This window comes from Ranitomeya variabilis, chromosome 3 (genome assembly GCF_051348905.1).
Source record: "Ranitomeya variabilis isolate aRanVar5 chromosome 3, aRanVar5.hap1, whole genome shotgun sequence".
NCBI classification, from domain to species: Eukaryota; Metazoa; Chordata; class Amphibia; order Anura; family Dendrobatidae; genus Ranitomeya; species Ranitomeya variabilis.
Genome location: NC_135234.1, coordinates 548,413,545 through 548,427,241, shown reverse-complemented (window position 1 = coordinate 548,427,241; position 13,697 = coordinate 548,413,545). Strand labels below are relative to the sequence as shown.

Sequence of the window (13,697 nt, the reverse complement as noted above, 5' to 3'; positions counted from 1 at the left end):
AAGAAAAAATACACAAATATAAAACTAAAATAAAAGATATGATATCCCCCAAATTACCTCTTCTGTAGATCACTGATTTTTTTTTTTTTATATATATATATATATATTTTTTGCATTTTCACACCTTCAACACCATGATCTAGGGTCCAGTGCTCCAGGAACTAAACAGCTATGTGATTTAAATGAAACTGCCAGCAGCTTCCAGTATGGAATGGACAAGGCAACTGTTAGGTGGATTCATAACTGGCTTAGTGATCGGACCCAAAGAGTGGTTGTAAATGGCTGCACATCCAGTTGGAAGAATGTCTCAAGTGGGGTACCACAGGGCTCTGTCCTGGGCCTTGTATTGTTTAACATCTTTATCAATGATTTAGATTAAGGAATTGAGGGTAAACTGATTACATTTGCTGATGACGCAAAGCTAGGAGGGATAGCTAAAACTAGAGAGAGAGGATTCAAAAAGATATAAATAAACTGGAGCAATGGACAGCAACTAACAGAATGCTTTTTAATGGGGAAAAATGCAAAGTATTACGTCTGGGCAATAAAAATGAAAAAAGCATATAAAGAATGGGAGGAATAGAGCTAAGCAACAGCACATGTGAAAAAGACATGGGTATACTAATATATCACAGACTGAACATGAGTCAACAGTGTAATGCAGCAGCAAAAAGGGCACATACAATTCTGGGATGTATTAACAGAAGCATACAGTCTAAATCACGAGAAGCCATTATTGCTCCCTTACTCCTCTTTGGTCAGACCTCATCTGAAATACTGTGTCCAGTTTTGGGCACATTTTAAAAAATACATCAACAAACTGGAGCAAGGTCAGAGAAGAGCAAGCAGAATGGTGAGCGATCAGTAAACCATGTCCTATGAGGAACGTTTACAGGATTTGGGAATGTTTAGCTTGCAAAAAAGAAGACTGAGAGGAGACTGTCTACAAATATCTCAAGGGCTGTCACATTGTAGAAGGATCATCTTTACTCTCATTTGCCCAAGACTAGAAGCAATGGGATGAAACTGAATTGAGGAGACACAGATTAGATATTAGAAAAAACGTTTTGACAGTTAGGGTGATAAATGGGTGAAACAGGCTGCCACGAGAGGTGGTGAGTTCTCCTTCAATGGAAGTCTTCAAACAGAGGCTGGACAGACATCTGTCTGGAATGATTTAGTGAATCCTGCTTTGAGCAGGGGGTTGGGTTCAGATGACCTAGGATGTCCCTTCCAACTCTAAAATTCTATAATTCTAAAGTAGTGACTAAAGCCCTGTTTCCTGTGCATCTGATGGGTCACTTTCTATGTTGGTGCAGAATACATTGTTAGCTGCAATAGGAAGAAAGACAGGAGTCCGGATATTCATGAGCTGTCGAATACATCCTCCCCTGCTGCTGACTGACAGCAGAGGAGACGTTACCCCACAGTTGTATGGTAGGCCTGATAATATAGGGTTAACCGAAAGATCAAAGATATTTGCTTACAAATATTTGAGGATATATAAATGCATGCATTACATTGCAAGAATTCCAGCCTCGGCTCCATCACAACTTTATCGATAGGGCTAGGGGTAAACATCCCATAGGTGCAACCTGTGCAGCAGCCCCAGTAGGTTAAGGGGCTCACTATTATCTTAAAAGTAGCTTCCTACTATCAATTAGATTGCACATAAGGGCTTGAGCTAAAACTTAAGAGCTCACAATTACTAGTGGATTTTTAGAGAAAATAATTAGGACCTTTATGATGAGCTATGCAATAAGAAGGGCTCATATGCCGTTCTGAACAGGGACCCTCTACTGTCTCTGTCCACCCTTTCTTGTAAGAAAAAAATAAATATCAGCAGGACAACACTAAGCACAACAACAACAACAATAATAATTCTAATTCCTTTAATTCCGTCATGTACGACCCCTGGATACTCTGTAGGTAAGTGCTTGTCATGCTTCCCTGCTTTCCACAGCTTATTTCATGATATCAAAAATAATAATAAAGAAAATATGCATATTATATGAAATATTCATGAGCAAATATGAAAATACTTACATTAATGGCAGAATTACGGATATCTAAAGCATAATTTTCTTCTCCTGGATGGACTTGTAACTGCAAATATTTGATGATGTCTTCATTTTTAATTCCCAGAACTGAAAGCCCATGTAGTGCTTTCCCTTCATTTTTTAGAATATCTAAGATACTGTTAAGAGTAAAGCAGAAATATTACAAAATTAAATGGATATAAAAAAAAGTTATACATCTTAATGTTGTAAAATGTATGATGTAAAAGTTCTTCATTTACACAACATTGTACATACTGAGCATGACTTCCGATGACCGATGAGTTGTAATTGGATGAACATTCGGAGAGGAGTGCGTCTTCACATACAGGAGACACCAAGTAAGCTTTGATTAATTATAGCAACGTTTTTTTGCAGAAGTCTTTTTGCTAAATCACCACTGATCAGATATAGAGAAGGTGTCCTCTCAATGTTATCAAACTGTGGCATTTTCAATAATTATCATCTACCGGCTTCCCCCATCTCTCTGCTGTTGATGCACAGTTTTTATCAATGTCGATTGCACGGGGAGAAAGCCATCAGTAGTAGCTGGACGTACAAAGCGAGAAGCACATGAATATGGGGGGCTCCACAGTCTATGCACATTATTGAGAGGACTTCAGTGCTGCAGCTTGCAAATTGTGATTTTTTTGACTTGCAAGATAAAAAGTGACAGACTGCTACACAGTGCATATATCACAATTTTATGATGTCCTTAGATAATTTCCCTGACTCCCGACTGACCCCGCAGCACTGGTCACTACTGAGCATGTGCATAAAGTGCAGCACAGATTCATCTCAACTAAAAGCCAAAATAATTAGATCAGGAACAGAACATTTACAGGACATTTCTTAACATTCTCAGATTCTTATTAAAAAAAAAAAAGTTTACAGCCCATCCTGCACTGTGCTACTGTACCCAATTTATTACATATTTTAGAAGTTGGAGTTGATCATTTTTATAGACTCCACAGCCCTGGAAATTAGACATGTTTTGCTATACACATGCTTATTTCCTTGGTGTATTGCAGCAACAACAACAACAAAAACAGAGGAAAAATGGCAAATTGAACATATGTTAATTTCATACAAAACCCTAAAAAGGGGCCAGAGAAAATTGTTGGAACCTTTCCTAAATTGTGGGTAAACAACTTTGTTTCAAGCATGTGATGCTTACGGTAAGTTGTGGCAGAAAATCAGACCTGAAACCAGATAAAAAGGGGAGAAGTTGACTCAATCTTTACATTGTGTGTGCCACACAGAGTGCTATACCACAGCGACCTAAAACGCAATTCCACAGAGCTGCTTTGTCCACATATGACCCCATGTAGTCCAGCAATCAGCTCTGATGAAGGTCCGGATTGGGACCAAAATGTTGCAAAATAGTTTTGGATTCCCAATAAGAAAACGTTTGTTCACTTTACTGCAAAAGTCGAGTGCAGAGTCTCTCTTACTTTGTCACAGCTGGGCTGAAATGGCTTGAAAACGCCAAAAGGTAAGTGAGGCTTGGTAAGTATCAAAATGAGTTGTCCACCACCTTGTCAAATTAATGGCGAGCAGTGGTATAACTTATGCCACAAATCTTACACTGACTGGCCATACGCCAACAAGACTGCTTTCCATATTGTATACAATAACATAGGCAGTAATCAGGTACGCCAGGTACTGGATTATGTCACTAGCCCACAGTGCAAGTCGCCCAGCTTAATACAAGTGTTAAAAGGGTTCTCCACGAATTGTTATAAAATAAATAATACACATTTAAATGTTACAATTTTTTCTAAATACCGTTATTTAGCAAAAAAAAGTATATACTTCAATCTACTGCACTGTGTCAGGATTTTAAAGATGGCAACTGCCATAAATCAGTGTGCACCCGTTCTAGATTTCAGAGGACACGCAGAAGAATGGGCTGTGTAGAGAACATCTGCTGGAGACAGACGTCAGGTCAGGGCTGAGTTCCGTCAGGCATCGTGAACTCGCATTACTTTGTTCAGTCAATCTGACAGGACACAGAGTTGAAGCAACTGAAGGAGAAGATAAATAATGTTCTTTATTTGACTGCGAATGAACATCCATCTCAGCCAGAACTGAACATTTTAGTGCAGTGCAGGAAGTGCATCTGTCTCGCGGATGCTTTTCATGCAGGACAGGTTGCACACTGCTAGATGGAAGTAGCCATCTTTAAAATACTGACTGAGTGCAATAGAGTATGCATACTTTTGACAAATATTTTTGCGAACTACCTTTAAAGGATATGTTATTCATTTTATGTATGTGTTCACATTTCTCGGTGAACCCCTTTATTATAAAACTACTTCTGCTGTATCATAATTGAGATGCGCGAATCATCACCCAAATCCTCAAAAAGCTGGTATCCCAAAGGGCCAATATATGCTTTGGTCATGGGGTCTAAGGAACAGATTCCGTACAAGAGGTTAGCCAGATGGTATCCTAAGAGAGACTTAACAACATGGCCTCAAACAAGTGAGACATCAATTACTCTGAGAAAACAAGAATAAAGTAACCAGCCAGCTATTAGAATTATAGTTACTGTTGATAATGACGCAATGAAGGCTAAGAATATATTTGAGAAACATTGGGATATGCTAAGGATGGACAGATATTGAGGCCGCCATAGCGCCGCACTCTCAAGTCACCTTCTGGAATGGCCAATCTATTGGGGATTGGCTAGTCATAGCCACTTTGTCCCCTCAAGTGGTAAGGTGACATAGCTACACCTACTCAATAGACCAAAGGGACACTTCAGGTGTGGAGGATGTGATGTCTGTCAACATATTGTCATGTCACACACATCTTTTGATGTAAGAGAAATAATTAAAGGGAACCTGTCACCCCGTTTTTTGAAGATGAGCTAAAAATAGCGTTAAATAGGGGCAGAGCTGGGCGTTACATTAGTGTCTTTGTGTGCCTTTATTACCCACCTATGCTGCTGAAATACCTTTGTAAAGTCGCCGTTTTCTGCTGTCACTCACGCTGGTCTGGTCCTATGGGCGTGGTGACAGCGCTGTTTCTCCCCCAGAAACCTGCTCATGATTACGTTGGTGGCGTAGTGGTGTGCGCATGTCCAAAAGGCGAATCCACTGCCCAGGTGATGAAAAACAGCGCGATCTGCGCTATTCAGCCGTTTACCGGTGGGAATGGCCATCTTTCCTGTGGCCACGCGTGCGCAGATGGAGCGCTCTGCTGCCCGGGGCTTCAGGAAAATGGCCGTGGGATTCCGCGCGTGCGCAGATGGAAATCGCTAATGTAACGCCCAGCTCTGCCCCTATTTAACGCTATTTTTAGATCATCTTCAAAAAACGGGGTGACAGGTTCCCTTTAATTTTAAAAGAAAAGGGATTATCTAGAAAGCCACATGTATCTAGGGGAAAGAATATATAGGCAAAACAATTCGCAAGTTCAGAAGAGTGGGGGAGCACATTTGAGTTGTCACTAATTTTTTTGACACACCCATTGCTCGACCATGTAATTAGCACCCAAGATGGGAACACTGAGGTTATCAGGTTCCTGGGCACTGATTTAGTGAGACTCCCTAGAAAAGTGGAGGAGGGAGGACCTGGCCAAGAAGCTTCTTCAAAAAGAAGTATGGTGGATTTTTACTATAAAGACCACAGCACCAGATGGCTTAATGAGCCACTTAAAGAGGTGGTCCAAAACTAACACAGATTTCATCCTAAATCTAATGTAATTATCTAATTTATTTTCTAACATTCTTTAAAAATGTCCTACTGTTCGGTCTCTACTCATCAGGGGGCAGAGGCAGCCTATATCCCTATCCTGAAAAGAAGCGTCATCAGTAACTTCCATTTCAGGGGCTTGGCTAGTCACTGCTGTACTGAGAATGTGTCAATTGTCAATTTCAACTTACAATCAGTAGAATTTTATCACTACACGATATTTCTTTTAATGCACAGTGACAATGAGAACCTTTGCCTACTCTGATGACAAGTGACGAGCCAGCAAGAGCGCACTGAGTGGCAGAGACCAGTCCCACACCCAAATCCACAGTCAATTTAAAAACATAACATTCGTCTGTAACATTTGACTCTATAAACATGCTGGGACATAAGGTTCCTAGAATATAAACAGACCACTTAAAGGGGTAGCTCACTTTCAGAAAAACCTCATGCTAAATGCTGGCAATTGTACATATAAATAAAAAAAGCAAAAACTGGATACTATTTATCCTCCCCAGGTCCAGCACTGTTTCTCTGCTACTGCTCCCTGTCTCTGTTTGCCTGCAGCACTGGTGTTACATCAACAATGCTGCAGGCAATCACTGCGCTCAGTAGCTCTACCCGTATAGTCTGCATGAATTGCTAAGCTCACTGATTGGCTGCTGATGTGACTGCAACAGAGAGACAGCGCTAAGCTTGAAGAGGGTAAGATAGATATATATCTATCTATATATGCACTTTTTTAAAAACTTTCTGCCATAGGTTGTGGCAGTTCAATATATATATATATATATATATATATATATATATATATATATATATATATATATATATATATATATATATATATATATATATACATATACACATACATACATACATACATACATACACACACACAGTACAGACATCTCTACAACAACTGTTAAGAGGAGACTTTGTGCAGCAGGCCCTTCATGGTAAAATAGCTGCTAGGAAACCACTGCTAAGTACAGGCAACAAGCAGAAGAGACTTGTTTGGGCTAAAGAACAGAAGGAATGGACATTAGAGCAGTGGAAATCTGTGCTTTGGTCTGATGAGTCCAAATTTGAGATCTTTGGTTCCAACCACCGTGTCTTTGTGCGATGCAGAAAAGGTGAACGGATGGACTCTACATGCCTGGTTCCCACCATGAAGCATGGAGGAGGAGGTGTGATGGTGTGGGTGTGCTTTGCTGGTGAAACTGTTGGGGATTTATTCAAAATTGAAGGCATACTGAACCAGCATGGCTACCACAGCATCTTGCAGTGGCATGCTATTCCATCCGGTTTGCGTTTTGTTGGACCATTTATTTTTCAACAGCACAATGACACCAAACACAACTCCAGGCTGTGTAAGGGCTATTTGACCAAAAAGGAGAGTGATGGGGTGCTACGCCAGATGACCGGAACCCAATCAAGATGGTTTGGGGTGAGCTGGACCGCAGAGTGAAGGCAAAAGGACCAACAAGTGCTAAGCATCTCTGGGAACTCATTCAAGATTGTTGGAAGACCATTCCCGGTGACTACCTCTTGAAGCTCATCAAGAGAATGCATGGAGTGTGTAAAGCAGTCATCAAAGAAAAAGGTGGCTACTTTGAAGAACCTAGAATATAAGACATATTTTCAGTTTTACACTTTTTTGCTAAGTATATAATTCCACATGTGTTAATTCATAGTTTTGATGCCTTCAGTGTGAATGTACAATTTTAATAGTCATGAAATTACAGGAAAATCTTTAAATGAGAAGGTGTGTCCAAACTTTTGGTCTGTACTGAGATATATATATATATATATATATATATATATATATATATATATATATATATATATATATATATATAGATAGATAGATAGATAGATAGATAGATATAACACATCACAATGGTAACAATAATTACAGGGCTACATCTGTCATGCCGCCGAGGTTTGCTTGCTGCTTCATCTCAGAGAAATATAAGTGAATGGGATCACACCGAGTGGGGTCACACCAAGAAGCTGAGGGTACTGCATCTGTGACAAGAAAGGCGGCAAAAAATGTGACGGGATTTAACTATTCGTGACTTTCTTGCCACAGTAACCTCAGGCTTACAATGCAACCCTATTCACTTGTACTATGCTGCGATGTAGAAATGACACCTAGTGAACTTTGCCTGCGTGACCGGTTGACACCTAGCGCTAGGGATAAACAGTGATTTTGGCTATGATATGACACGTCGCTCGGCCAAAGTTCCCTAGACTTGGCTGCTTCATAGCAAAGTGGCCGAATAGCAGCACATACAAACAAAATATCATGTCAGGAGCTCAAAGCACTGTGGTGGGAAAGATATGCATCATTTAAATATTTCAAAATTACATGCAAAAGTAGGAGGTCTTACCTGAAGGAATTCTGAACATCAAGATCAATCTGAAGACCATTGATATATAGGCTTGCATCTCCAGCCTGAATTCCATAAGTGTTCGATAAATGCTATAAGAAAAAATAATCAAAGATAGCGCAAGTTTGTTTTAATCATATGGAGAAAGTAGAAAGTCACAAAGGCACTGCATTTCTATAAGATCTAGGCTAAATTCTAAACCCAAGTATTGATAAATATACTCTCATCTGTCATAAAAACACCAACAGGTGAAGAATCTGCCAACAATGGCACCTATCAATATGTAGAAGATATATTAGATCACAAGTGAATAATCAGTCCTTGAAGTTGATTTGTTAGGAATAGGAAAAGAGGGCAGGTGGAAGGATCTAAAACTTTGGCAATGGCCAAAGTTTTGTGTGGTCTTCTTGCTATGCAGTAGTTAGGAGCTTCTAAAAGTCATTCAAGTAGTATAACTGGAGTCATGGACAGGGCTTAGACCCCAAACAGAGAAGCTACTTACCACAAAGTGGACCACACCTACATTGAGCCAACTGCGAAGATTACGGTAGTTAATATATTAGGACTAGGAGCACTAACTTTGATAACATCTACCTATATATGGTTCCAGACCATGGACGCTACCTTCACACCCTGTCACAAAGCAAAGGTTGTTTCGGTAGGATTTGGAGAACATGACACATATATGAAGGTACTGACTTCTCCAAAATCCCCAAATCACAATGTGATCAAGCATCTGTGGAAAGTCCTGGAAGAACAAGACTGAGCCATGAAAATGTAACAGGCTACTTTCACACTAGTCCGTCGGTACGGGCCGTCGCAAACAGTCGGCCCGACGTACCAATGGACAGTGTGTTAAAGTAGCACAACGGGGGCAGCGGATGCAGTTTTACAACGCACCCGCTGCCCCATTGTAATGTTTGGGGAGGAGGGGGACGGAGTTTCGACCGCGCATGCACGGTCAAAAATGGCGGACGCAACGCACAAAAAAAAAAAACCGCTACATGGAACATTTTTTTGTGCCGATGGTCCGCCAAAACACGATGCATCCGTCGCACGATGGATGCGATGTGTGGCAATCCGTCGCTAATGTAAGTCTACGGAGAAAAAACGCATCCTGAGGGCAACTTTGCAGGATGTGTTTTTTCTACATAACGACGTATTGCGACGTCCGTCAAACAAAGCAAGTGTGAAAGTAGCCTTACACGTAACATTGATAGCAGATTCCACAGGACATTTCCAGGTGTGTAGTGGAATCTGCCTTGACCGGTCAGAGCTGTTCTGATGGCAGGCATGAGCAGAGGAAGGCACGTTTCTGAGTTTTTAAATGGAAATTATCAATGTCAGTGTTTTTTATTTAGTAAACAACTATATAAATAAGGAGGGTATCACTTTTAGACAGGAACTTTTTGAGCATTACAACACTCCCCCAACCACACCAAAAAACACTATGTAGGATGTTTTTCTTAAGGCTTCTCGTCATTTTTTTTCTTGTAGTTAGTAAAATTGATGTCCACCACAAACTGTGGTAAGCTACCAGAATATGTCAAATCTGACATAACCTCATTTTAGGGGCCCCCCTCCCCCCTCCCAAAACATATGTAAAGAGCCATTTTCAGAATTAGAAATTGACAAAACTGCAATGTGCTTGTAAAAACAAGCAACTTAGCAATACACTTGTTATTAAAAATCCTCTCCGCTCACTAGATCAAAGAGGACTTTTAATTGTATTGTTTACTGCTCGTTGTCTAGGTTATTGGCCACTGCTGCAGTCTGTTAAAGGGAATCTGTCAACAGGTGTTTGCTATGTAATCTGAAGATAGTAGGAGATAGGGGATGAAGAACAGATTTCAGCAATGTCACTTTTTTGGCTGTGTGCTGTTTATTAACAATGATGGTTTTATAACCAGGAGCCCATCCTTACCCGGATAACAGCTCACAAGACTGCTAGACTGACCACACCCCCTACTCTGATAAGCAGCTCACTGTCATCAGATAACGCATATAGAGCCTGTAGTAGATGGGATTAGCTCTTGAGCTCTGAAACATATAAAAACTCTTGATCGTCACAACTGCTGCACCCAGTAAACTAAGTGATACATTGATGGAACTCACTTATTGTGGCAGACTGTCACACAGGAATGCTTACCCTCGGGATGGTATATAGCCACTGCTTATACCCCCAACTTCTGGACATTTGAGTGGATTTTACTCATGGACTTTTGAGCTTACATCTGGGCCTTTTTCGGCCATTGGAAACTCCCCTGATGAATCTCCGCGATTGGAGAAGAAACGCGTAGGGAGGCGTTAACCACGATACACAGTGGGGGGGTGTCCATAGTAGGGCTCATTTGGGCCTGTCCTTGTGAGGACAGGAGTTATTGCTGGGGCACGACAGGGGTTTAGGAAAAAGGTTCCCGTCCCCTTCTCTTTACCCTACAACTATTGGACCCTCCCTGGGACCCCCTATTATCGACATGGGTACCCGTCATCCATAATTGGTGAGATCAAACCAGTTTCTTTTTTAGAGCACAGTTTTCGGCGTGAGCACTTTATTTTGTTGTGTACTGTTTGTCCATTTTTAATATTATTAGTAAAGGTTATCTCTCTCAGATAAGGTAACAAAATCCTGCTCCCTATAAGTAGTCTGTAAGGACTGGAGAGCGGACTCCAGAGATTGCAAGTGCTGCTTAAAGCTGACTGAATCGCTTGATCCCAGCCAGGGTCAGTGCCACTGTGCAGCTTTGATTAGGAGAAGGTAAAGCTGCATCTAGGAGTGCACAATGTGGACCAGCAGCGTGACAATGCCTATCTGGACTGTCAACCAATCAGGAACGCTCCCTAAAAAAAAAAAAAAAAAAAAGCATGGGTAACACTATCCCATTGACAAGATATTTTATTTATTTATTTTTTTCTTTTTAGAATCAACCAGTCGTTATCGAATACAAAGTGAACTTCAGACTTATGACCAAGGTGACCTTCTAGATGTCTCCAAAATACATTATAAAAAATACTACCTTGAGCAGTCCTGGGGATATATTGCTTACCACTTTTGAAATAATCAAGTTGCTAACATTTTGAAGAGGGACAGATACAACACTGATATAAGGAACCATAGGAGACTACGAATAGAAACTTTTGGTTTACACAACAAAGCTCCTCCTTAATAATCTGACAACAAATATCCCAAGGGGAAACATACTAAGAAAAATAAGTAAATGATGTAGAAAAAAAGCCCATTAATACAGCTTCAGCATTGTAGTCTCAATTGACTGCTGTCTATGACGAGACATAAGTGGTGACGAAAATTAACAGATTTTTTTTTGTTCTAACAACCTTTTCAAAGCTAGGCCAGAATTTCACAGACTACTATGCAGCTTGAATACTATTTCGCCTAAACCCAATCATCATAATATTTTCTACTTTTAACACCTTTGTCATCCCTCTCCCTATGCTGCATTTTGGTGCTCTGCCTTCATTATCTCAAATGGGAATGATTCCGTTCTGCACAGCTGGAACCGCCATCCCCCGCTGCTAGATGGATGGACTATAGGCACTATGTCTCCAATGCCAATTTATTGTCTGCAAACACTAGGGTTTACAAAGTTTAGTGCTATGCACTTGGGGAAAAGCAGAATGTAAAAAATGACAACCATCTTCATAAGAGCTTGTGTCCAGCTTGAATCCTTTTAATTATCTTCTCATTACAGTACAGTTATAGACTTTTGGGCTGCTAAGTGTATGTAGTACAAGGCTACTGTGCCACAGGGAAATGCAATATACATAGTCAGTTGACTGGGGGGTTTTAAATAGCAGTTTTAATAAAAAAAATAAATAAATAATAACATACTTTATAAAACAGATGATTCCCTGTTTTCTCTTCTACTAGGACAATTACTACATATAGTAGATACAAAACGATTATACACCCCTTTTAACCCCTTCATGACCCAGCCTATTTTGGCCTTAATGACCTTGCCGTTTTTTGCAATTCTGACCAGTGTCCCTTTATGAGGTAATAACTCAGGAACGCTTCAACGGATCCTAGCGGTTCTGAGACTGTTTTTTCGTGACATATTGGGCTTCATGTTAGTGGTAAATTTAGGTCAATAATTTCTGCGTTTATTTGTGAAAAAAATGGAAATTTGGCGAAAATTTTGAAAATTTCGCAATTTTCAAATTTTGAATTTTTATTCTGTTAAATCAGTGAGTTGTGACAAAATAGTTAATAAATAACATTTCCCACATGTCTACTTTACATCAGCACAATTTTGGAACCAAAATTTTTTTTTGCTAGGAAGTTATAAAGGTTAAGATTTGACCAGTGATTTCTCATTTTTACAACAAAATTTACAAAATCATTTTTTTAGGGACCACCTCACATTTGAAGTCAGTTTGAGGGGTCTATATGGCTGAAAATACCCAAAAGTGACATCATTCTAAAAACTACACCCCTCAAGGTGCTCAAAACCACATTCAAGAAGTTTGTTAACCCTTCAGGTGTTTCACAGCAGCAGAAGCAACATGGAAGGAAAATATGAACATTTAACTTTTTATTCACAAAAATGATCTTTTAGCAACAATTTTTTTATTTTCCCAAGGGTAAAAGGAGAAACTGGACAATGAACGTTGTTGTCCAATTTGTCCTGAGTACGCTGATACCTCATATGTGGGGGTAAACCACTGGTTGGGCGCACGGCAGGGCTCGGAAGGGAAGGAGCGCCATTTGACTTTTTGAATGAAAATTTGGCTCCAATCTTCAGCGGATAGCATGTCACGTTTGGAGAGCCCCCGTGTGCCTAAACATTGGAGCTCCCCCACAAGTGACCCCAATTTGGAAACTAGACGCCCCAATGAACTTATCTAGATGCATAGTGAGCACTTTAAACCCCCAGGTGCTTCAGAAATTGATCCATAAAAATGAAAAAGTGCTTTTTTTTCACACAAAAAATTTCTTTTAGCCTCAATATTTTCATTTTCACATGGGCAACAGGATAAAATGGATCCTAAAATTTGTTGGCCAATTTCTCCTGAGTACGCCAATATCTCATATGTGGGGGTAAATCACTGTTTGGGCGCACGGCAAGGTTCGGAAGGGAAGGAGCGCCATTTGACTTTTTGAATGGAAAATTAGCTCCAATCATTAGCGGACACCATGTCACCTTTGGAGAGCCCCTGTGTGCCTAAACACTGGAGCTCCCCCACAAGTGACCCCATTTTGGAAACTAGACCCCCCAAGGAACTTATCTAGATGCATAGTGAGCACTTTAAACCACCAGGTGCTTCACAGAAGTTTATAACGCAGAGCCGTGAAAGTAAAAAATAATTTTTCCTTCCTCAAAAATGATTTTTTAGCCTAAACTTTTTTATTTTCCCAAGGGTAACAGGGGAAATTGGACCCCAGCAGTTATTGTCCAGTTTCTCCTGAGTACGCTGATACCCCATATGTGGGGGTAAACCAGTGTTTGGGCACACGGCAGGGTTCGGAAGGGAAGGCACGCCATTTGGCTTTTTGAATGGAAAATTAGCTCCAATCATTAGCG

General features: G+C 40.3%; 1 protein-coding gene across 1 annotated transcript in view; it reads right to left on the bottom strand.

Annotated features, from left to right (window-relative positions):
* The window catches only part of UGGT2 (UDP-glucose glycoprotein glucosyltransferase 2), a 459,065-nt gene that overhangs the window by 313,138 nt on the left and 132,230 nt on the right, over positions 1-13,697 (bottom strand). The window contains exons 11-12 of the mRNA XM_077297152.1: positions 8,155-8,246; positions 2,047-2,197 (exon numbers count right to left, since the gene is read on the bottom strand). Of these exons, the coding sequence (XP_077153267.1) occupies positions 2,047-2,197; positions 8,155-8,246 (243 nt within the window). The remainder of the gene's footprint in view (positions 1-2,046; positions 2,198-8,154; positions 8,247-13,697) is intronic.